The 25,757-nt window shown below is 42.8% G+C and overlaps 1 protein-coding gene across 4 annotated transcripts in view; it reads left to right on the top strand.

The window, feature by feature from the left end:
- The window catches only part of atp1a2a (ATPase Na+/K+ transporting subunit alpha 2a), a 74,034-nt gene that overhangs the window by 36,984 nt on the left and 11,293 nt on the right, over positions 1–25,757 (top strand). For 2 of the 4 annotated variants that reach the window (XM_026925209.3, XM_053227530.1), the window contains 3 exons: positions 18,419–18,573; positions 18,969–19,092; positions 21,206–21,351. The exons of 1 other annotated variant lie outside the window; for it this stretch is intronic. In XM_026925209.3, coding sequence (XP_026781010.1) covers positions 18,419–18,573; positions 18,969–19,092; positions 21,206–21,351 — 425 coding nt within the window. Of the gene's footprint in view, positions 1–1,437; positions 1,838–18,418; positions 18,574–18,968; positions 19,093–21,205; positions 21,352–25,757 lie in introns of those variants that run through there. One more of the 4 variants, XM_053227531.1, reaches the window with a different exon arrangement.

Here is a 25,757-nt window from a genome sequence, read left to right on the forward strand (position 1 = left end):
GAAAACAAGACCAGGTGATGACAAACATTGTGAAAGCTGTGAAGAAAAAACCCAAAAACAACAGTCAGTGACATCAACAACAACCTCCACAGGTCAGGGGTGAAGGTATCACAATCCACCTTTCGAAGAAGACTTCAAGAGCAGAAATATAGGGGCCATACCACAAGATGCAAATGACCAAATGAAACAATGACCCAAACCACACTGCCAACACAACAGTTATTGGAAGCAAGGGATATGCAAAATATTAAGCTTTATTTACTTTAATATTGTCTGTTCCAATACTTTTGCTCACCTAAAAATTGGGTCATTTGCCACCAAAGGTGTCATGTTTTATGTTAACACATCGAGATGTAAATATCAGGAAATGAAAGCTAAAATTCTGATCTATTGTCTCATTCATCTTTTGATCTCAAACCCAAATGTCTTTAGTGTATAGCAAAAACAAAAGAAATGGCCTTGCCCCTTGTCATGTGATGTAGTCAGAGGCAGATGTAAGTGCAGGTTGGTGTTTTTATTAAAAAGACACTGGCAAACAGTTCCAAAACATGAAGCAAAAAGAAAAACAAGAGCAGTCAGAAAGTCAGGCGATCATCAAACAGTACAACATGGGCAAATCCAAAAACTAGTCAACAAGGCAAGATCAAAAACCAGAAGATACAAAATGCAAGGCTTGGTAATTCAGGTGAGGGCACACTGAGTGTTACTTCCTGACATGACAGACACCACCCGCCAACCCTAACCACCCCCCTGAATAGCTCACTCCGGGACCCAAACTCTTGCTAGGCCTGCCTCTAGAGCAAGGACCTGATCGTTTGGGATGCTTGGCATGGAATTTTTGGCAGATCAGGGGGTCAAGACCGTCGTGTGCTGGAATCCAGCATTGCTCTGCAGGACCATAGCCCACCACTCAATGAGGTACTCCAACTTCCCATCTTTGTGGCATGATTTCCTGATGTTCTTGACCAGGTAAGTGGGTTGTCTTGTCCAGTGGTGCCACTGGGGTGGTGGGGGAAATGTCAGATGCTAGTGGTCCTGGTGTGATGTGCTTGAGGCGTGATACGTGAAATGAGGGTGCTAATACTCAATTCAATTCAATTCAATTTTATTTGTATAGCGCTTTTAACAATGGACATTGTCACAAAGCAGCTTTACAGAAATAAATGGATTCACAAAAATATATTGTAAATATTTAAATTTATCACTGTGAATTTATCCCTAATGAGCAAGCCAGTGGCGACGGTGGCAAGGAAAAACTCCCCGAGATGATATGAGGAAGAAACCTTGAGAGGAACCAGGCTCAAAAGGGAACCCATCCTCATCTGGGTGCAACGGATAGTGCAATTATAAATAAATCCCTTCTATTGTGTACTATATGGACAAATAGTGCAATTGTGCAACCAATAAATTCATCACAGTATTTGCAAGAGGTCCGGCTGGTTAAAATCTATCCACTGTCCACTGATGGAGTCCTGAGTACGAAGCTGCTCGTGGCAACTGCAGCCCCAAAGCCACTACAGCAATCGCAGTCCCAAGCCATTACAGTACAGCTCCCCATATGTGATCCCCAAGCCATCTCCACAGCCCCCAGGTGGCACCATCCCCAGCAATCCAAACAGTTCTTCAGGCAGTCCATATGGGGCCACCCCCAGCAGCAGCGAGCGAACTCAACCGATGAGAACTCCAACCAGAAGTAGGGCATCAGGATGGGTCAGGCAGCGAGGAGGAGCAGAAGGGGTCAGGATCACTGGCATCACTGGCATCTCAGAAGTAGCATGTGTAGCTCGACAGAGAGTGAGGAAGAGAGAGAGATGGAGAGAAAGGAAGAGATTGTTAGGTGAGCTTTTGTCCTCTAATGGTTAAGCACGATGTACTTTGCATGCAGAGTGCAAGCAGGGACTCCGGCAAGACTAGCTATGACAGCATAACTGAAAGGGAGAGCCAGAAGCTAACACAGACATGAGGGCACCCTGGGACATAAGGCAGCCAGCCACTCCACCGTCGACAAACCTGAGTGAACGTGTGAGAGTGGAGGGGCGACAGCATCCAAACATCCCATTTCACCACAACACTCTATGCCTGTGAAACCCTCCAGACCTGCCCCTGTACCTAAGAAAACTATTCACAAAAGGCTTGACTAAACAAATATGTTTTCAGCCTAGACTTAAACACTGAGACTGTGTCTGAGCCCCGAACACTAAGTGGAAGGCTGTTCCATAACTGTGGGGCTTTGTATGAGAAAGCTCTACCCCCAGCTGTAGCCCGCATTATTCGAGGTACCAACAAATAGCCTGCGTCTTTTGATCTGAGTAGGCGTGACGGATCATAAAAGACCAAAAGTTCGCTCAGGTACTGTGGCGCGAGACCATTTAGTGCTTTATAGGTCAATAGTAGTATTTTATAATCAATACGAAATTTGATTGGGAGCCAATGCAGTGTGGATAAGATAGGGGTGATGTGGTCATATCTTCTGGTTCTAGTAAGGACTCTCGCTGCTGCATTCTGGACTAACTGGAGCTTGTTTATGCATCTACTGGAACATCCAGACAGTAAGGCATTACAATAATCCAACCTAGAGGTAACAAAAGCATGAACTAATTTTTCTGCATCGTGTAGTGACAATATATTTCTTATTTTAGCAATATTTCTGAGATGAAAGAAAGCAATCCTAGTTATATTATCTACATGAGCTTCAAAAGAAAGACTAGAGTCGATAATCACACCAAGGTCTTTTACTGCTGCACATGATGAAACAGAAAGGTCATCCAGAGTTATTATGTAATCAGAAAGCTTACTTCTAGCTGCATGTGGTCCTAGTACAAGTACTTCTGTCTTGTCAGAATTAAGTAAGAGAAAGTTAATAAGCATCCAGTTTCTAATGTCTTTTACACATTCCTCAACTTTATTAAGCTGGTGTCTGTCATCTGGCTTTGCTGAAACATACAACTGTGTGTCATCAGCGTAACAGTGGAAGCTAATACCATGCTTACGAATAATTTTGCCCAGAGGTAGCATATATAAAGAAAAGAGCAGTGGGCCTAAAACAGAGCCTTGCAGAACACCAAACTTTACCTTAGCATGAGAAGAGAAGTCACCATTTACGTTTACAAACTGATAACGATCAGTCAAATAAGACCTGAGCCAGGAAAGGGCTGTTCCCTTAATGCCTACTACATTTTCTAGTCTATTGAGGAGAATAGCATGATCAATGGTATCAAAAGCTGCACTAAGGTCAAGCAGCACCAGCAAGGAGACACAACCCTGATCAGAGGCCAGTAGTAAGTCATTTACAACTTTTACCAGTGCTGTCTCTGTGCTATGATGAGGCCTAAATCCTGACTGATACATTTCATGAATGTTATTCCTATGTAAGTATGAGCATAGCTGCTGTGCTACAACCTTTTCAAGGACCTTGGAAATAAAGGGGAGGTTTGATATTGGCCTGTAGTTGGACAGTTGACAGGGATTGAGGTCAGGTTTTTTAATCAGGGGCTTGATAACTGCTAATTTAAAAGATTTAGGTACATAGCCAATGCTAAGGGAAGAATTGATTATCTTTAAAAGAGGTTTGATTGTTTCAGGAATTATCTGTTTGAGGAAACAAGTAGGTAAAGGATCTAGCATACAGGTTGATGATTTTGATGATGAAATTAGTGAAATTAGTTCAGTCTCTTCAAGGGGACTAAAGCGTTGTAGTTGTTTATCTAATATTATCATATTATCATCTACAGGGTTAGTTATAGAACTGTCCGGTTTTAAATTAATAGTCTGAATTTCTAGCCTGATATTTTCAATTTTACCATTGAAAAAATTCATGAAGTCATCGCTGCTATATAATGATTGTGTGCGTGTTTCTATTGTGGTCTTATTCCTAGTTAATTTTGCTACAGTATTAAATAAGAATCTAGGATTATTTCTGTTATCTTCAATTAGGGTGGAGAGATACATTGATCTAGCAGCACTAAGAGCTTTCTTATAGCTCAATAGGCTCTCCTTCCATGCTATTTGAAATACTACCAAGTTAGTTTGACGCCATTTACGTTCTAGTTTTCGAGTGGTCTGTTTTAAAGTTCGTGTGTGATCGCTATACCAGGGTGCTAGCTTTTTCTCCCTAATTATTTTTCTTTTAAGTGGAGCTACCTTATCTAGTGAGTTGCAGAACGTTGATTCTAAACATTCAGTTGCCTGGTCAAGTTCTTCGGGATCAGACGGTGATCCAATCATGGTTGATAAATCTGGGAGATTACTGATAAAACTCTGTGCAGTTGTTGACGTGAACGTACGTTTGACACGGTGACGTGGCAAGGTGCATATACTATGATTAATACACATTTTAAATGAGATGAGGTAATGATCTGAGATAGCTTCAGACTGTGGACATGAGACTATATTTTCTATATTTAATCCGAATGTTAGTATTAAATCAAGAGTGTGACCACCACTATGGGTGGGTCCTATTACATTCTGATTAACCCCTACAGAATCTAGAATGGACACAACTGCTGTTCTCAGAGGGTCATCTGGATTATCAAAATGAATATTAAAGTCTCCAACAATTAATGCCTTGTCTAAAGAAACAACCAGGTTAGAGATGAAATCTGCAAATTCACACAGGAATTCAGAATATGGCCCTGGGGGTCTGTAAATAATAATTACTGGAATCACCTGGGTAGACTTATTTTTAGTGGCTACGTATGTTATGTTAGAATAAAGAACTTCAAATGCGTTGAATTTATGACTAGGTTTTTGTGTGACGGCTAGATTATCATTATAAATTACTGCGACGCCTCCTCCTTTGCCAGTTAGACGGGGCTGATGTATGTAACTGTACCCGGGAGGACTAGCTTCATTTAATGCTACAAACTCGTTTGGTTTAATCCACGTTTCTGTTAAACACAGTACATCAAACTCCTGATCAGTAATGGTTTCATTAACAATAAGCGCTTTAGACGTAAGAGATCTAATATTCAACAGTCCTAGCTTCAGATCAACGGTGCTGGCTATGCATTCGGTATGGTTTAATTTTATGTTAATTAGATTACTAAAACAAACTGTCTGAGTATGTCTATAATTTTGTTTAGCTCGGGGAACAGACACAGTCTCAATACGGTGGAACCTAAGTGACGACTCAGTGCAGCTAGCAGACGGTCGGTTTAGCCTGCTTGTCTGCTCCCTGGCCTTGGCCCTGGATTGTCACCGATTAACTAGGCCTGTTCTGAGACTATGTGCTATGCTGCAAGAAATGAGAGCAGCACCTTCCCGAGTGGGATGGACACCGTCCCGCCCTAACAGGCCAGCCTTGCCCTCAAAGTTAGTCCAATTATCTATAAAGCCCACATTGTTTTCGGAGCACCACCTGGACATCCAGCAGTTCAGCGACCATAACCTGCTGTAAGCTACATCGCCATGCCGCATTGGGATGGGGCCAGAGCATACTACAGCATCGGACATCGCCTTCGCTAATTTACACACCTCTACCAAGTTAATCTTAGTAACCTCAGACTGATGAAGGCGTATATCATTAGCTCCTACATGAATAACTATCTTTGAGAACCTGTGCTTGCCTAAGACCCTAAGATTACCTGCTATGTCCGGCGCCCTGGCTCCCGGTATACACCTAACTAAAGCTGCTGGTGCCCCTAAAGGCCTAGCTAATTTCACGTGCCGCAAGATAGAGTCACCTATAACCAGAGCTCTTTCTCAGAGGTTTCTGAGGTTTCTCAGCGGGTGCTTCACTGAGGAGAGCAAACCTGTTGGACACGTGAAGCGGAGAGGAGTGGTGCTCCTGTGGGCGAGCCTTAGCGTTAGCTTTGGCTTTGCGATTATGCCGCCGAGTCGTCACCCATTCGCCCCGCTGTGAGGGCTCTAATGCCGGAGTTGGGGGATTACTAACTCCGCCTAAGGCATCCAGACTTTCCCCTACAGAAACTACGCTGCTCTCACTCTCACTAACCCTCTCTAGAGACTGGATGCGCACCTCTAATGCAGCAATCTTCTCCGTCAGAGAGCTAACTAACATGCATTTATCACAAATAAAGTTAATACTAACGACGGAGGAAGAGTGACTAAACATCCTGCACTCAACACACTGAACAAGCTGAATGTTAGACATGTTGTTTAACGCACCTTAGTCGAAGATTTGTTGATATTATTGTAGACGGCGTGGATCCGGTGTGAATGGCCTCCGCTCGCTGTCTTGACAAAATACAAAAGTGCACTTCGAGAGAAAAAAAAAAATGAAAATACGGTAGAAGAGAACGTGAAAAATACAACAGATGAAAACGATAGCGCGATATTATTGATTTAAAAAAAGAAAGAAACAGTATAGTTAAGACGCCGATGCAGGCAAGAAACTCCCGGCAAAACAATTCGAAAACAGGAAGTGACGCGTGCTAGCCATCAATAATACTGTGGCTTGGGAGGTCCAGCTTGTACGTGACGTTGATGCAGTGGAGGATCTCGCGTATGGGCCAATGTGTCTTGCACTGAGCTTCTTACATCCTTGTGTGTTTCTAAGGTCCTTGTTTGACAGCCATACTCAGTCACCAGGTTGGAACTGTGGGGTTTCTCCTGTTGGTCAGCAAATTCCTTGTTTATCTAAGCTACCTCTTCTGAGTGCCTGTGTGCATTCTCCCACACTTGTTCACTCTGCCTAAACCATTCATCCACTGCAGGTGAATCTGTGGTGTTAGTGTTCCAGGGAAATAAGGGTGGCTGATGACCATGGATGGACTGGAAAGGGGTCAGTTGCGTGGCTGAGTGGCACAGTGAGTTCTGGTCATATTCAGCCCAAGGAAGAAATTGAGCCAAATCTTCCTGGTTTTCAGAGCAAAAGGTCCTTCAGAAACAGTGCATCAGTGCAGCAGTGCATCACGAGATGAATAGACGTCCATTACCATAGTAGGCCACCAATACTTCACCTTCAACAGGTGGTATGTCCTGTGTGCCTGAATGTCCTGTGGTTGGGGTCATGTGTGCCCATGTGATGAGCTTACTTCTTAGGTGGCAAATAGGTTCTGTCTGGTGGATATTCAGGAGGAACTTGCTGTACTGGTGAATGAGCGATCTCTCTGTCTCTGTCCCACATTATAGCACTCACAAAGTAGGAGAGTGACAGTATATGTTCCACCTTCTGGTCCTTGTTTTCTGTGGGGTACAGGTGGGATAGAGTCTGCCATGGTGTTCTTGGAGCTGGGTCTAAATGAGAGCATGAAATCAAAGTGAGCAATTAACAAGGCCCACCAGACTTGGTGAGGGTTCAGGTGCTTGGCTGTTTTCAGGTACTTTAGGTTCTTGTGATCTGTGAAAAAGTGGGTGAGTGCAGTCCTTAATGATACTGTGGGCCTTCCTCAAACAGCGTGTTTGGTAGATGCTCTGTAAGGCCGGGAGTTTATTTCCAGTGATGAGCTCTGCTGTTCTCACCACTCTCTGAAGAGCTTTGCAGTTGGAGGAAGAGCAGCTGCCATACTAAACAGTGATGCAGCCAGTCAGAATATTCCCTGTGGTGCAGCAGAAGTTTGACATGATGTCAGAGGAAATGCCAAACCTTTTAAGTCTCCACAGAAAGTAGAGACGTTGACTGGGTGTGCTTACTACTGTGTCTGTGTGGAGGCTCCAGGAGAGATCCTTGGAGATGTGAACACCAAGGAACTTGTAGCTCTTAACTCTCTCCACCTCAACCCTATTGATGTAGATAGGAGCATGACCCCCCTCTCTGTGACTTCCTGTAATCCACAGTCATCTCCTTGGTCTTGCTGACATTCAGAGAGAGATTGTTGTCATTACGCCATGTTAAAAATGCTCTGATCTCCTGTCTGTTTGTCACCATTGGTGATGAGTCCCAGGATGGTTGTATCTTCAGCAAATTTGAAGATGTTGGAGCTGTGCTTAGCAGAGCAGTAATAGGTGAACAGGGAGCGCAAGAGGGGGCTGAGCACACATCCCTGTGGGGTACCAATGTTGAGTGCAAGTGTGAAGGATGTGCGGCTGCCAATCCTGACCACCTAGGGTTTGCCTGTCAGGAAGTATAGAATCCAGTTACACATGTGATTAAGTCCCAGGTCCTTCAGCTTGACTATGAGTTTGGTATGAGTTTGGTAGGGATGATAGTATTTAATGCAGAGCTATAATCAATACACATCATCTGCACATTGGTGTCTCTTTCCTCCAGGTGTTTCAGGGCAGAGTGCAGGAAGCAGAAAGCACTTCATGGTCTTTGATGTCAGTGCTGCAGGGTGGTAGTCATTCAGGCAGGAGACAAGAGTTTTCTTGGAGACAGGGATGATGGTCTGTTTGAAGTATTTGGGGATCACAGTCAGACTCAAAGAGAGATTAAAGATGTTAGGGGAAAACATTTGCTAACTGGTCAGCACAGGCCCTCAAGACACGTCCGTAAGGTCCTGGTGCCTTCCGAGCGTCGACTCTGTTAAAGGCCCTTCTCACTTCAGTGTAGTTAGAGCCAGAGGGCAGGTGCCATGGTCAGCAGGTATTTTCACAGCAGGGAATGAATTGCCTGCCTCAATGCGAGCGTAGAATGTGTTGAGCTCATCTGGTAAGGAAGCAGACATAGGCACATTGCTACTTTTCCTGCCTTTGTAGTCTGTTATACTGTATTGTGCAATCCGCTTCACATGCGTTTGGGGTCAGAGCCATGATAATCTGACTCCACTATGTCCCTGAAGTCTCTCTTGGCAGACCCGGTAGCCTTTTGAAGGTCATACGTGGACTTCTTGTAGGCAGTCAATTCCCCAGAGTTGAAGGCTGCAGTTTGTACTCTCAGCCTGCCACATTTCTCTCCATTGACCCATAGATTCTGGTTGGGAAGTGACTTTACATTGACTGCTGGGACAATATCCTCTGTGCATTTGTTGACATAGCTTATCACAGACTAAGAAATGTGTATTCATTTATGTTGTCTCCTGCTTCATCTTGTAACATTTGCCAGTCTGTCGATTCAAATCAGTCCTTGAGTCTGGAGATGGCATCTTCACTCCATTTGCGAACTGCTCTAAAAACCATTTTTTCTTGTTTAAGGCATTGTCTGTAGGCAGGTAACAGCAATATGCTAATGTGGTCACCTTTGCCAAAGGCAGGGTGGGGGAAGGGTTTGTAACTGTCCTTTACTGTTGAATAGCAGTGATCTGAAGGTCTGCTCACCTTTCGTGGGAAAATTAATGTGCTGATCGTATTTGGGAAGAACTTTCCACGTTTGCCCTATTAAAACGCCCAACAACGATGAAAGCAGCCTCAGGGTTTGCAATTTCTAGTCCATTAATGGTGTTATACACTTCATCCATTGCTTTCGTTTTGTCTGTGTGAGGCGGAATGTAGTCTACTGTAAGGATGACTGAACTAAATTCCTGGGGAAGCAGAAAGGTTGCACTTTAATTGAAAGCAGTTGAAGCCCCAGGGAGCAGTGTGTTGCTAAGACTGCAACAGCAGTGCCCCATCAAGTGTTTTATCATAAAGCAAACCCCTCCACCTCTGCTCTTACTGGAGTTTAGTGTTCTGTCTTGACGAAAGACAGAGAATCTCACCAGTGTGATGGCCGTGTCGGGCACTGCTGTGTGTAACCATGTCTAACAGAAAAGCCAGGACTTTTCAATTCCATATGTCCTGTTGAAATGTGATTCTTGCATTAAGTTCGTCAAGTTTGTTATCCAGAGACTGAATGCTGGCTAACAGGATACTGGGAAGAAGAGGGTTGAAGCATCTTTTCCAGGATTTGCATAGAATACCAGCACGTTTGCCTTTTCTCCTTTTCCGATGGCGTCTTAGAATGCAAGCCGGCAACACTGGGAACACGTAAGTGCCGTAACTGGAGTTACAATGATTGAATGTCCAGTAAAGTTTGTCTCTTGTATTATGAGTGATAGTGTCATCTGAGCAAAAATGTTTACAAAAATAGACAAGAATAAGAGAAAAAACACAAAAGACTACAAAGTTTACACAGAGCACTAGTCAGTGATGCCATCTCAGCGGCGCACTGGAACCGGAACTCTTGATTAGCAATATTGTAGTTTTGTTCAGCTGGCGAAAGCTTCTTAGAGTAGAAAGTCAATGGGGGGAGTTTAGGGTTATCTCCAAAATTTTGGGACAGAGCCTGGAACAGAATGACTTAGGATTAAGGGCACTTCAAAAATGGAAGTGGTGGTGAATGCTGTCTTGAGCTTCTTGAAGGCTTCATCGGCTGCTGTGTTCCATGCCAGATGCTCGGGTCCATTTAGGGATGTGAAGGGAGTAGCGATGGAACTAAAGCCCCGGAGGAACCTTTGGTAGAAATTAGCAAAGTCTAAAAATCTTGGAAGTCCCTTGACAGTCTTGGGAGTGGACCATTTGGTGATAGCGGACACCTTCTCCTGCTCCATGGCCACTCCCTCAGGTCCTGTGATCTACCCATGGAAGGCCACCACAAATGAAATACACATTTTTACACATTACACATTACAACACAAATTACACATTTTCCCCTTTCACGTAGAGCTGATTGTCAAGGAGACATGCAAGGACTCACTTAACATGCTGAACATGGGTTTCCAGAGAGGGTGAATAGATCAATAATCACAAATTTTCCAAGCATGTCCTTTAAGACATCATTTATGAGGTATTGGAAGGTCGAGGGGGTGCAAAAGAGCCCATTTGGTTTGATGCAGTACTTGAAGTCTTCCACTTGTCACCCACTCTGATGTGATCGAGGATGTAGGCACTGCACAGATTAAGCTTGGTGAATATCTCGGCTGAACGAAGGGCAGGGCAGACGGGACAAGAGGGAGGAGATATTGATATTTTACTGTGTTCTGATTAAGTCCACAATAGTCAATACATGTCTAAAGTCCTCTTCCTTTCCTTCTCACAAAGAAGAGTCTTGAGAATGCAGGAGAGGTGGAGGGACAAATGTACCACTGTTGTAATGCAGCTAAGGAGAGGGGATACACTATATAACCAAAAGTTTGCGGACACCTGACCATCACACCCATATGTGGTTCTTCCCCAAACTGATGCCACAAATTTGGAAGCACACAATTGTATAGAATGTCTTTGTAGGCTGTAATATTACAATTTCCCTTCACTGGAACTAAGGGGCATAACCCTGTTCCAGCATGACAGTGCCCCTGTGCACATTGTCATTATCACATGAAGACATGTTCTGCCATGGCTGGAGTGGTAGAACTCGAGTGGCCTGTACAGAGCCCTACCTCAACTCCACTGAATACCTTTGAGATGAACTGGAACAGTGACTGCCCCCCAGGCCTCCTCACCCAGCATCAGTACCTGACCTCACTAATGGTCTCGTGGCTCAATGGGCAAATCCCCACAGCCATGCTCCAAAATGTAGTGGAAAGCCTTCCCAGAGGAGTGGAGGATAACAGCAAATTGAGACTAGATCTGGAATGGGATGTTCAACAAGCACATTGTTATGGTCAGGTGTCTGCAAACTTTTGGCCATATAGTGTAGATTGGATTTCATGGTGGAATGGTACCTGGTAGGGGCTCCCTGGCATGGTCATAGGGTCTGTGTGGGGGTAAGCTACTAACTTTAGCGTTACTAAATACTTCTTGCGTCTTGATACTCCATGGGGATGTCTGAGAATGCTTGGGTTTTGGGACTCTCCACTGTGGTCGATGCAATGATGAGGCAGGGAAGAAGCAGGCCATGAGAGGACCACTTCATGTTTTCCTTGTCGTACCATGATATTTGAACTTCGTGGAGGTGCATTCTCTGAAATCCTTGTTTGATGGGGTGTTTAGCTGTGATGTTGTTGAGGAAGGAAATGTACTTGTGGAATCGGGGGAGTGCTTGAGCACTGGTTTGTGAATGGAGGGCGAGCCTGAGGAGGTGGGTGGTAAGGAATGCACACCTGCAGGGAATTCTATTAATGAATGTTCTGTGTTGCAGTGAGCAGAAGCAAGGGTAAAAAGGAGAGAGATGAGGTCCTCGAGAGAGAGAGGGAGCCGAGTGAGAGCTGCGCTGCACTGAGCTGCATGTGTGTTTTGTTTAAAATAAAAATGCTAAAAAGAGAGTGAAGTCTGAGTGGACAATAAAGAGCCAGTGTTTTGAGGTGTTCCAAGCCTGCCTCCTGTGTCCTCATTCTCGCCCCGACCCAGAGCAATTGTCACAGTATTCTTGGTGGAGAGCGCTGACCATGAACAGGAGGGGTTTGGTACACAGTGTAACTGTACCATTTCCTATGGGTCCTTCATCAAAAGTGTGGATTTTTAATGGCTGTTGCAATGGCTGTGTGGGTATATTGAGCTTCATGACTGTATCAGGTTCCATGAAAATCCCAGGCACTCTGGAGTCTATAAGCACCGAATGTTTAGCTCTGAGTGTTTATCTGCACATTTAGGTTAAAGGACTGGTGAAAAAAAAAACTGGGATGGACTGTGGTGGTGGTGGTGGTTCTCTCAGCAAGACTGGGTTTGATTGCCCTTCTTGGGAGAAAATCGCTTTGTGCCACAAAATGATTGGCGTCACCGCAGTAGAAACGTCACCTCAGTGGTGCTTAACCTGGTCCGATCCAGCTGCATAGGCTTTGAGTGGTCAGTTTTGGGAGTTGGACTTACAGCATCCTTATGCACTTGGTGGTTATACAACCCCTGGCAAAAATTATGGAATCACCACACTTAGAGGATGTTCACCCAGCTTTTTTACTTTATAGCACACAAACAAATCACACAAAAAAGACACAAAAAAGGTTTTGTTCAATAGCTTAACATTCTGGTTTGTGAAATATACATAAAAAAAATTCAAGGACATTTTTTTATTAATGGCATGTCTTTTTCCAAATCAAGTAGAGGAAAAATTATGGAATCACTCAATGTTGAGGAAAAAATTATGGAATCAATTTTTAATTTCCATTTCTAAAACAAATACTGGGACAAGTCTAAAAATGCTAATAAGTCAGCAGTTAAAAGAGAGTGCTTACACACTTTAATGGGCTGTTGGACTTGGCTAATTGAAAGGAAACATGGCTCCAATGAGAGAGTTTTCAGTTGAAACAATGGAAAGGATTATAAAACTCCTTCAACAAGGAATTTCAACATGGAGTGTGGCCAAGGAGGTTGGTTGCTCCCAGTCAGCTGTGTCTAAAATTTGTTGCAAGTATAAACTTAATGGGAAGGTTATGAAAGGTAGATATACAGGCAGACTAAGGAAGATGTCAAAGCATCAGGATAGAAACTTTGCCTTGAAAATAGAAAATGCACAACAAAACAAATGAAAAACAAATGGGCGGAAACAAGAGTCAATGTTTGTGACAGAACTGTAAGAAACCGGCTGAATGAAATGAGATTTATATATAGAAAAGCCAAAAGAAAACCATCACTAACACCAAAACAGAAGAAAACAAGGTTACAGTGGGCTAAGGAGAAGCAATCATGGAGTGTGGATGATTGGATGAAAGTGAAATTCAGTGATGAATCATGAATCTGCATTGGCCAAGGAGAAGATGCTGGAACTTTTGTCTGGTGCCGTTCTAACAAAACATATAAAGATGACTGCCTGAACCAATCAAATTTCCCAACTCATTTATGATATTGGGTTGCATGTCAGGTAAAGGACCAGGGGAGATGGCAGTCATTACCTCAGCAGTCAATGCACAGTTGTACAGTGAAATTTTGGACATTTTCTCATTCCATCCATAGAAAATAGGTTTGGTGATGAAATAATTTTTCAGGATGACAATGCATCTTGCCACAGAGCAAACAGTTTTAAAGCTTTTTTTCAGGAAAGGCATATCAACTCAATGACATGGCCAGCAAACATTCCGGATCTCAATCCAATTGAAAATTTATGGTGGAAAGTAAAAAAACTGGTCCATGTTAAGGCTCCACCCTGCAAAGCTGATCTGTCAACTGCTATTCGAGAAAGTTGGAACCAGATTGACAGGGAATATTGTTTTTCATTAGTGAGATCTATGCCTCAAAGAATAAAAGCCAGAGGAGGAGCAACAAAGTATTAATTGTGTTTTTTTTTGTTGATGATTCCATAATTTTTTCCTCAACATTGCGTGATTCCATAATTTTTTCCTCTACTTGATTTGGAAAAAGACATGGCATTAATAAAAAAAAAATGTCCTTGAATTTTTTTTATGTATATTTCACAAACCAAGCTATTGAACAAAACCTTTTTTGTGTCATATCTGTGATTTGTTTGTTTGCTATAAAGCTGGGTAAACATCCTCTAAGTGTGGTGATTCCATAATTTTTGCCAGGGGTTGTAGATGAGGTGATCCAGACAGATAGCTAAATCAATCAGGGAATCGAGGAGCGTCATGTCATCTCAGCAGGCCAGCTCTGTGAGCACTTCCTGTTTCAGTCCTTGGCAGAAGGTGGCTTTGAGTTCAGGTCCGTTCCATCTGCTTCCCCCTGTGAGCGTGCGGAAAATATTCACGCATGCGGAAGGCATATTCAGCTGTATTTCTTTGTCCCTGGTCTACAGAGAGGAGTTCTTCTCTAATGTCCTTGCCTTCGGGGGAATGGTGAAAAACTCGTTGGAAGAGTTCCACGTAGCGGTCAGATTACAACAAATGTTCCCCTCCTTACAACCAAACCATCGTAGCCCAAGTCAGGCTGTTACCTGTGAGCAGGCTGAGGAATTGTTTGATTTATTTTTTTGTTGTTGTTGTTGTTCGGAGATACCCTCTTGCCTAGAGAAAACATGAGCACTGCAACAAAAACCCCTTACACTGGGCTGTTTCTCCTGATTATTTGTCCTGTTGGGAAATGAGTGAATTTGGGGAGAAAATGTGAAGCAAAAACCATAAATAAAAGCAGGCAGAAAGTCAGGTGTTTAGCAAACAGCACAACATCCAAAAAACTAGCCAACAAGGCAAGATCAAAACCCAGAATAGTAAGTTCAAGTGGATTTTATTGTCATTTCAGCCATATACAAGTACATAGTGAAACGAAACAACATTTCTCCAGGACCAAGGTGCTACATAAGATGACAGAATAACACAGAACTACAAGGGACTACATAATTTATACATAAAGTGCACAAGTGCAAACATGTGCAGATAGCACAAGACAGTACAAGACAGTACAATGACTACTGGGATAGACAATGGGCATAGTAAGTCTCAGTGCAGCACCGACCAGTACACAGTTCTGTTTAAAAGTGAATCTAGTGACAATAGTGCAAAGAGTACAAGAGTACAATACAAGTAGCTGAAATAGTGTAAACATAAGAGTAGCAGCCTATGTACAGTATAATATAATAAGTATTGTAGCAGCATAAACATGTGCAAAAACTTGCAAAAAAAATTGCAGAGAGGATGGAGGATGCTCAGTTGTGTGTGTATATATGTATGTGTGTGTGTGTGTGTTCCTTCAGTCCAGTTTCTGAGTATTGAGGAGTCTGATGGCATGGGGGAAGAAACTATTGCACAGTCTGGTTGTGAGGGCCCGAATGCTTCGGTACTGTTTACCAGACAGCAGGAGGGTGAAGAGTGTGTGAGAGGGGTGTGCAGGGTCATCCACAATGCTGGTGGCTTTGCGGATGCAGCGTGAGGTGTAAATGTCCATGATGGAGGGAAGAGAGACCCCGATGATCTTCTCAGCTGTCCTCAGTATCCACTGAAGGGTCTTGCGGTCCGAGACAGTGCAATTCCCAAACCAGGCAGTGATGCAGCTGCACAGGATGCTCTCGATAGTCCCTCTGTAGAACATGGTGAGGATGGGGGGTGGGAGATGTGCTTTCTTCAGTCTTCTCAGAAAGTACAGGCGCTGCTGTGCTTTCTTAGTTATGGAACTGATGTTGAGCGACCAGGTGAGGTTCTCCGCCAGGTGAACACCAAGAATCTTGGTGCTCTTGACAATCTCCACGGAGGAGCCGCCGATGTTCAGCGGAGAGTGGTCGTTCTGTGCTCTTCTGAAGTCAACAACAAACTCTTTAGTTTTGTCCACGTTCAGAGACAGGTTGTTGGCTCTGCACCAGTCCGTTAGCCGCTGCATCTCCTCCCTGTATGCTGACTCATCGTTCTTGCTGATGAGACCCACCATGGTCGTGTCATTGGCGAACTTGATGAGGTGATTCGAGCTGTGCATTGCTACACAGTTGTGAGTCAGCAGAATGAACAGCAATGGACTGAGCACACAGCCCTGTGGGGCCCCAGTGCTCAGTGTGGTGGTGTTGGAGATGCTGTTCCCGATCCAGACTGACTGAGGTCTCCCAGTCAGGAAGTCCAGGATCCAGTTACAGAGGGAGGTGTTTAGGCCCAGCAGGTTCAGCTTTCCAATCAGGTGCTAAGGAATGATTGTGTTGAATGCTGAACTGAAGTCTATGAACAGCATTCGAACATCTGCCAGCTGGTCTGCACATCCTCTGAGCAGATGTAGGTGCAAGATACAAAATGCAAGGCTTAGTAAGTCAGGTTAGGGCACACTGGCTAAATGTCTAAAGTCTGTTTATGTAGGTGCAGGTGTTATGGAGAACAGGAGTGCATAGTTATAATTCGGGTGACTGACCATGTTGTGTTGTAGTTTGTGGCAGCCATGTTTGTACACTGCTATGGGTTCTGGGAAGTGGAGTTTCTGGTTGATGCCGGCACTGATGTGACACCGTTCCAATACATTTGGAGGGGACTGTGTATATATATATATATATACACTATATTACCAAAAATATTCGGTCACCCATCCAAATGATCAGAATCAGGTGTCCTAATCACTTGGCCTGGCCACAGGTGTATAAAATCAAGCACTTAGGCATGCAGACTGTTTTTACAAACATTTGTGAAAGAATGGGCCGCTCTCAGGAGCTCAGTGAATTCCAGCGTGGAACTGTCATAGGATGCCACCTGTGCAACAAATCCAGTCGTGAAATTTCCTTGCTCCTAAATATTCCAGTCAACTGTCAGCTTTATCATAACAAAATGGAAGAGTTTGGGAACAACAGCAACTCAGCCACGAAGTGGTAGGCCACGTAAACTGACGAAGAGGGGTCAGCGGATGCTGAAGCGCATAGTGCAAAGAGGTCGTCGACTTTCTTCACAGTCAATTGCTACAGACCTCCAAACTTCATGTGACCTTCAGATTAGCCCAAGTACAGTACGCAGAGAGCTTCAAGGAATGGGTTTTCATGGCCGAGCAGCTGCATCCAAGCCACACATCACCAAGTGCAATGCAAAGCGTCGGATTCAGTGGTGTAAAGCACGCCGCCACTGGACTCTAGAGCAGTGGAGACGCATTCTCTGGAGTGATGAATCACGCTTTTCCATCCGGCAATCTGATGGACGAGTCTGGGTTTGGAGGTTGCCAGGAGAACGGTACATTTCGGACTGCACTGTGCCGAGTGTGAAATTTGGTGGAGGAGGAATTATGGTGTGGGGTTGTTTTTCAGGAGTTGGGCTTGGCCCCTTAGTTCCAGTGAAAGGAGCTTTGAATGCTTCAGGATACCAAAACATTTTGGACAATTCCATGCTCCCAACCTTGTGGGAACAGTTTGGAGCGGGCCCCTTCCTCTTCCAACATGACTGTGCACCAGTGCACAAAGCAAGGTCCATAAAGACATGGATGACAGAGTCTGGTGTGGATGCACTTGACTGGCCTGCACAGAGTCCTGACCTGAACCCGATAGAACACCTTTGGGATGAATTAGAGCGGAGACTGAGAGCCAGGCCTTCTCGACCAACATCAGTGTGTGACCTCACCAATGCGCTTTTGGAAGAATGGTCAAAAATTCCTATAAACACACTCCTCAACCTTGTGGACAGCCTTCCCAGAAGAGTTGAAGCTGTAATAGCTGCAAAAGGTGGACCGACATCATATTGAACTCTATGGGTTAGGAATGGGATGGCACTTAAGTTCATATGTGAATCAAGGCAGGTGACCGAATACTGCATATATATATATATACTATGAATATATATACTGCCTCTATGGACAAGCCACCACTGGGAGAGCACATCAAATAATAATTAAAAAAAAAAAAATTTTATTTCAACAACTCAAAATAGAGTGAAAAAAAAATAAAATAAACAAAGGCATGATAAAATAGCTTATATTCCATGCAGACGAAGAAATAAAATGTTTTAAAATTTCCTTCTTCAGTACATATTTTCTATCCCTGATTTTTTTTTCCCTTGTCTTTAAAGGTGGTGGTCTAGACCCTGTCTCAGAGTGATTTGCATAATCTGAATGTGAGCCCAGAAAATCGACTTAGGCAGCTGCATAACCCGAGTTTGAATATGAGTAACTTTCCCCACATAAGTATTGATATAAATTTTGGACTTAAGTTGACAACTTCAGTTACCAACTCTCAATACAGCCAACTGTGTGCAATGGCCTTTAGTCTTCAGTAGAATTCCCGTGTAGGCCATGAGCCCCAGAAAAGGGATATTAAAGTTATAAAAAAAAAAAAAGAAAAAAGATCAATTGCAGAGTCATCTTTGTTATCTCTTCTGTCTATCTCCTGAAGGTCGTTTGATCTTTGATAACCTGAAGAAGTCAATAGCCTACACTCTTACCAGCAACATTCCTGAGATCTCTCCCTTTCTCCTCTTCATCGCTGCTAGTGTTCCTCTGCCTCTGGGCACTGTCACCATCCTCTGCATTGACTTGGGAACTGACATGGTAAGAGACAAACACACACACGCACAGAGAGAGAGAGAGAGAGAGAGAGAGAGAGAGAGAGAGAGAGACTCATTCCTTACAAATACCTCTGCCCCAGGTACCATCACAGTGGTCTGCATTCAGCCTACAATTATGTGTCTAGACACAAGACTACTCTCACTTAGTCACTTTCTTCATTTTCCTTTCTATGTCTCTCTATTTGTCTTCATCATTTTCAATCCATGAATGTCCTTTTGTCCTCTTATGTGACATAGAGGACAAAGAAACACTTGTTCCATGTGCACACACACAGCTACACAAATACTTATTATATCATTGCTGCTGTTCTAACACTACTACTGAGCACTGTCACATTTTTCTTTCTTTCTCCATCTCTCTCTCTCTTTATCTCCCAGGTTCCTGCCATTTCTCTGGCTTATGAGTCAGCAGAAAGTGACATTATGAAGCGCCAACCCAGAAACCCCAAAACTGACAAATTGGTCAACGAGAGACTCATTAGTATGGCATATGGGCAGATTGGTAAGACACATGCTCTCACACAAGGGCGAGTCTGTACTTAATAAAGAAAGCAGTGCTTTTGCAAATTTTTTTCCCACTGTGAAGTTTTGAGTCAGGTCAAATGATTCAAGGCAACCTTCTTGACCCTTAAAACCCAATTAATGCAATTAGTGGGTGTTTTACAATCAGTTTTCTCAGTTTCATAGCTCAGGAATAGTTTATTGTTCATTTATACTTTGTTGTTCATATTGTTTAGTTTATAGTTTATTAGTAAGTAAGATGCACATCTTTAAAAATAGAAAATATTCCCTTTGCAATCTTCATTGTGGCTTTGCGTGATTAAGTATCAGTCAACAGGGTCGCATTCATCAAAATGGGGTTCCCCCAATTACCTCTAAAATAGACACTTCACTTTTTAAATATACATATTTATTTCCAGTGTTTCTAAAAATACTGTTTCATCAAGTAGTCAGTTTGGCCCTGAGCACGCCTTGCTTGCCATCAAAGAACGGTCAGTATAAAACCAGTGGGAGACAATAACTTTGAAAAATATCTGTCTGACACTAATCATATCTGCCCTCACTGTATTAAGCCATAGAATCTCCTGTCATCAAAGTTCCTAGATCACAGACTTATCATTTCTAAAAGGATGTTCTTCTTTTGTCTGCTCAGTTAGGGGTCACCACAGTGGATCATTTGTCCGCATATTTGATTTGGCACAGTTATTTTTTGCTGGATACCCCTCCTGACACAATCCTCCCAATTTATTTGGGTTTGGGACTAGCAATGAGAGTACATTCCCAGTGGCTAGGTTGGTTATCTACCCGCAAATTGAACCCAGTCCATGGCAGTGAGAGCGTGGGTTCCTTAGCTGCTAGACCACTAGGGAGACCACCATTTCTAAAAGGATATGTCTACAGAAATCAAAACCTTTTTATATACATTCAAAAATGTACTAATTTTAAGAGACATAGAGAATATGTGTGTAGATAGGGCATGTATGAATTCCTGTAAATTCATAGCTAGGTAAATAAAAAAAAAAACCTGAAAAATATTTTTTAAAAATAGGCTGGGTGTTAAGTGAGTGAGTTTCTCTCCATATGAATTGAACTAAACTGTAATTTCTATACAACATTGTCAGTTCAAAATTTTGTGGGGCTAGTTACATACAAACTATCGGAGTTTTCCCAGTTACTCTTTTCCATGATGAGTACTCAGTTTTGGCTTGTGTGAGCTGTTGAAACTGTCAACATTCACAAACCTTTGTATATTTCAGAGGAGGATGGCAAGTTGTTTATTGCAATGGGGATGGACAAAGGACATGATCAATGGCCAAATTGTTTGGAACCTAATATGTGACAGACACTTACAGAGCCCTGCCCTAACTACAGCATAATGCCATTGTTAATGTGTGAAGCATGCCTTGCAGGTGATGAAAATACTCTATTCATCACCTTTATCTGGCGCTGTATAGCCACTGCAAGGAAAGAGGCTGCAGTTAGGGGATGTACACCACCTGTCTTTGTGAGCTGTATACCTACCAGGCCAATAATACAATCATACAGGGGATGTACTGTCTTGCAGCTAGCAGATAATTAGTTAATTTGAAACACCTACAGCAGAACAGAAGTCAATTTGTTTGTGAACAGCCAGACGGCTCACTACCATGTATGGTTCAAAGCACAAAGCAGAAACAGAGGCTTTGGGTCAGGATGTGTTGTGCATGATTGTTTAAATCTATGGCTGTATGTCTGCCCATTGCACTGATATGGATGACATTTCAGAGAGAGTGTTACATAGCCCCATTCTGCCCAAACAGACCATAGCCTCTGTGCTCACTTCCCATCAGATGAGACCTGGCAGTACTTCAAAATTGTATGTGGAAGCATACATGTAAGCATTATCTGCATACAGGGGGACAGACTTGTTTTTTCTGGGAGTGCATACATTAGTAAAAACTTGGAGTTGTGGAATGTCTTTGATCCTTAAATAAAACAGTGCTTCCACAGTGGGATCTGGAATGGTGCAAAGCAGTTTCTGAAATTGCCATATAAACCAATGAAAGTTGCAGACATAAAGTGGCTTTCACTTAAGACTTTCACGTTTTTTCGTGTGTGTGTGTGTGTGTGTGTAGGTATGATCCAGGCCCTGGCTGGGTTCTTTACCTACTTTGTGATATTGGCGGAGAATGGATTTCTGCCTTATAGTCTTCTGGGATTGCGACTTGACTGGGATGATCGCAATGTCAACGATCTTGAGGACAGCTATGGACAGCAATGGGTACAAGCACTTGTGCACACAAACGAAGATTCCAGTTATACAGACCTACAGGACACATTCTCTCATAGACAAAAAAAAATTACTGCTGGAAGTATACAAAATGCAACCCAGGCTCACAGAATAAATGTTCATATGCAACTTATTTGCAGCACTTATTTGCAAACACCATAGTGATCACCTGGAACCCCATAACTGCCACCGAACAACACCCTAGGAACCGGCTGGGCCATGATAGCAATCAATTAACACCCTAACGACCAGCTGAATTTCCTTAGCAACCAAGTAGCTACAACCTTGCAAGCAACTGTGAACATATTGAAATCTTCTGGAAACACCATAGCAACCACCCAGGACCCCATAACAGCCACCTAGCAACACTGTAGCAACCAGCTGGGATAGCATAGCATCCACTTAGCAACACCCTAGCAACCAACTGGTTTTGCATAATAGTGGCCTAGCAGCAACCTTGCTACCAATTGGGTTAGCCTATCAACCACCTAGCACCACCCTAGTAACCAACTGGGTTTCCAAAGCAGCCACCTAGCAAAACCCTACCAACCAAGTTGTATATGCTAGCAACATTTTAACTTTTTAACATAGGCTTTAGCCCTTTAACCTTTATGCTTAACTGTTCATAGCAACCAAGTAGCCTTTAGCCTTTTAACATTTACAATCTTAACTGTTACACATTTTTAACATTTTCAACATTTGTTAACACTTAGCGGGCTCTGTCAAGCCAACATCAAAGTTTGTTCACAAACATTAGCCAACTCATAACTATAAAGTTAAAATGCAAACATTTCTAAGTGAGTCATACAACCTGGAGCTGGTTATAATGGTACAAAACAGGGCTGACAAATTAATTGAGTTATATCCTAATCACTTGAAACAATTAAAAAATTAGAAGAAGAAACTGAACAAACATTAACACCCACGTTGCTTTTTTTAAACAAAAAAAGGAAAGCAAATGTCAATATTATCATTTACTTTTATATTCATTTACTTTTTACTTTTATATTCATTTTATGTTCTTTTATACTTATGTATCTACAATAATATTTTAGCCTGGTTATTTCCACAAACTGTCAATGTGTTTTTTTAATGCAAAATCTCAAATGACTTCCTCTTTACTAGCACTTCTCACTACATAGGGTATGATTTATAGAATGTGATTTGAGATTCAACCATGGAAAATTTATAAGGATATACAAGTAATAGCAATTTTGGATGTGCATGTATTAATATAACAATTATATAATCAAATATAAAATACTAACAACTTGTATTTCCTAAGACTGATGTTGACATTTGTCAGAATTTTCATCATGCGCTTAGTAGTGCTGCTCTGTTGCTTTTCTCTGGTTGAACCTCAAATGACATTCTATTGGCCACATGGACTAGTGCACGATGTAGGTTCTACAACACCATTAAAGCATACCCTATGTACTGAGAAGTGCTAGTAAAGAGGACATAATTTGAGATTCTGTGTAAAAAAAACAGAGTCCAGTAGGCTATGAAATGATAACTGGGCTAAAACCTTACTGCAGGTACCATGCTTTGTACCAATATAATGGCACCAAGTTGTACACATCACTTAATGTAGTTTGAATAATTTTAACTATATGGATATGGTATAAACAATACATTGAAACTCATTACTAATGACTGAAGTGTTACTGTGGTGTTCCTCAGTAGACAATGATAACCTGGAACAGTATTGTAAAGTGCAACACATGGAAACTCATTAATACTGACTGAAGTGTTACTGTGGTGGTGTTCAGTAGTTAATGATGTACAACAGTATTGCACAGGGTAATTATTAAAGGGAGTGAGGTGCTTCCCTGACCTTCTTTGACACACGATCTGTCTTTGTCAGTTCAGCCAGAAATGGGTAGGTAGACTGTGGTACTGGTTACCCAAACCCCAGTATATGAATCCAGGGCACAGCGTTTGTACCAAACATCCACCTATCAGTTATCAGCTCCACTTAGAGACATACTCAAACAGCTTAGGGTTAAGCTGTCAGTACTGTCTGCTGTCAAGAACGTGGTGGAAAAATAAAATTGTGAGTCAAGGCAAATGAGTTCACAGAATATTTATTTCAATATTGTGGCCAGAGAGAATGTGTGAACAGTGAACATCCATGAAGTTAGGCTCCAATTTGACCACATTTATACACTGCTCAAAAAACACATCAGATCTCAATGGGGAAAAATATCATGCTGGATATCTATGCTGATATGGACTGGGTAATGTGTTAGGAACGAAAGGATGCCACATCCTTTGATGGAAATGAAAATAATCAACCTACTGAGGGCTGAATTCAAAGACACCCCGAAAATCAAAGTGAAAAAAATGATGCAGCGGGCTAGTCCATTTTGCTGAAATTTCATTGCAGCAACTCAAAATGGTACTCAGTAGTTTGTATGGCCCCCACGTGCTTGTATGCATGCCTGACAACGTTGGGGCATGCTCCTAATGAGACAACGGATGGTGTCCTGGGATATTTCCTCCCAGATCTGGACCAGGGCATCACTGAGCTCCTGGACAGTCAGAGGTGCAACCTGGAGGTGTCGGATGGACCAGAAGTGTTCTATTGGATTTAGGTCAGGCGAGTGTGGGGGCCATTCAATGGTATCAATTCCTTTATCCTCCAGGAACTGCCTACTCTCGCCACATGAGGCCGGTCATTGTCGTGCACCAGGAGGAACCCAGGACCCACTGCTCCAGCGTAGGGTCTGACTATGGGTCCAAGGATTTCATCCCGATACCAAATGACAGTCAGGGTGCCATTGTCTAGCCTGTAGAGGTCTGTGCATCCCTCCATGGATATGCCTCCCCAGACCATCACTGACCCACCACCAAACCAGTCATGCTGAACGATGTTACAGGCAGCATAACATTCTCCACGGCTTCTCCAGACCCTTTCACGTCTGTCACATGTGCTCAGGGTGAACCTGCTCTCATCTGTGAAAAGCACAAGGCACCAGTGGCAGATTTGCCAATTCTGGTGTTCAATGGCAAATGCCAATCGATCTCCACGGTGCCAGGCAGTGAGCACAGGGCCCACTAGAGGATGTCGGGCCCTCAGGCCACCCTCATGAAGTCTGTTTCTGATTGTTTGGTCAGAGACATTCACACCAGTAGCCTGCTGGAGGTCATTTTGTAGGGCACTGGCAGTGCTCATCCTGTTCCTCCTTGCACAAAGGAGCAGATACTGGTCCTGCTGATGGGTTAAGCACCTAGGGTTAGGGTTAGGGTTACGGCCCTGTCCAGCTCTCCTAGAGTAGCTGCCTGTCTCCTGGAATCTTCTCCATGCTCTTGAGACTGTGCTGGGAGACACAGCAAACCTTCTGGCAATGGCACGTATTGATGTGCCATCCTGGAGGAGTTGGACTGCCTGTGCAACCTCTGTAGGGTCCAGGTATCGCCTCATTCTACCAGTAGTGACACTGACCCTAGCCAAATGCAAAACTAGTGAAAAACAGTCGGAAAAGATGAGTAGGGAAAAAAATGTCAGTGGCCTCCACCTGTAAAACCGTTCCTGTTTTGGGGGTCGTCTCACTGTTGGCCATCTAGTGCACCTGTTGTTAATTTCATTAACACCAAAGCAGCTGAAAATGATTCACAACCCCCTCTGCTACTTAACTGACCAGATCAATATCCCAGGAGATTAATTGACTTGATGCTATACTCTGATTAAAAAGTGTTCCTTTAATTTTTTTGAGCAGTGTATATGGTTTCTTGGTTCAAAGCAGACAAGTAATTTAATTGTATGAAGCATCAACCACAGTCAGTGCAAATAATATTTCACACAGCAGATGTCCAAGTCAAATTTCTCTTCCAGTTCTCAAAAGAGAACTTTTTTTTTTTTAATTTATAGTATACCGGGGCAGGGCTGAGTTTTCTCCTCCAATTTGTAATATACAGTCTCCCCACCCCATCATCTCCAAATACAATAGCCGTTTTACATCTGCTTCTTACACAACAACCAGCACCTGCCAGAGCGATGACCAGACTTCCTGCCTCTCCAGCTAGACACAGAGAGGGAAACTCAAAATTCTGCCTTTCACATATAGAAAGTCAAAGTTATACTTATCAAAGTTATACTGATAAATGCATAAAAAACAGTTTTTCCACAATGCAAAATAATACATATCATGTCTCTCACTGCCCTTGTCTGTACATAACTGCTCTTAACTGTACATTCTGTTTATTTACTACTGTTTATACATACTGTTTATACTGTACATTCCGTTTATTTACTAGTGTTTATACATACTGTTTATACTGTACATTCCATTTATTTACTACTGTTTATACATACTGTTTATATTGTACATTCTGTTTATTTACTACTGTTTATACACACTGTTTATACTGTACATACTGCACTTGCTGCTTTT

The sequence above is a fragment of the Pangasianodon hypophthalmus genome, chromosome 21, assembly GCF_027358585.1.
Source record: "Pangasianodon hypophthalmus isolate fPanHyp1 chromosome 21, fPanHyp1.pri, whole genome shotgun sequence".
Classification (NCBI taxonomy): domain Eukaryota; kingdom Metazoa; phylum Chordata; class Actinopteri; order Siluriformes; family Pangasiidae; genus Pangasianodon; species Pangasianodon hypophthalmus.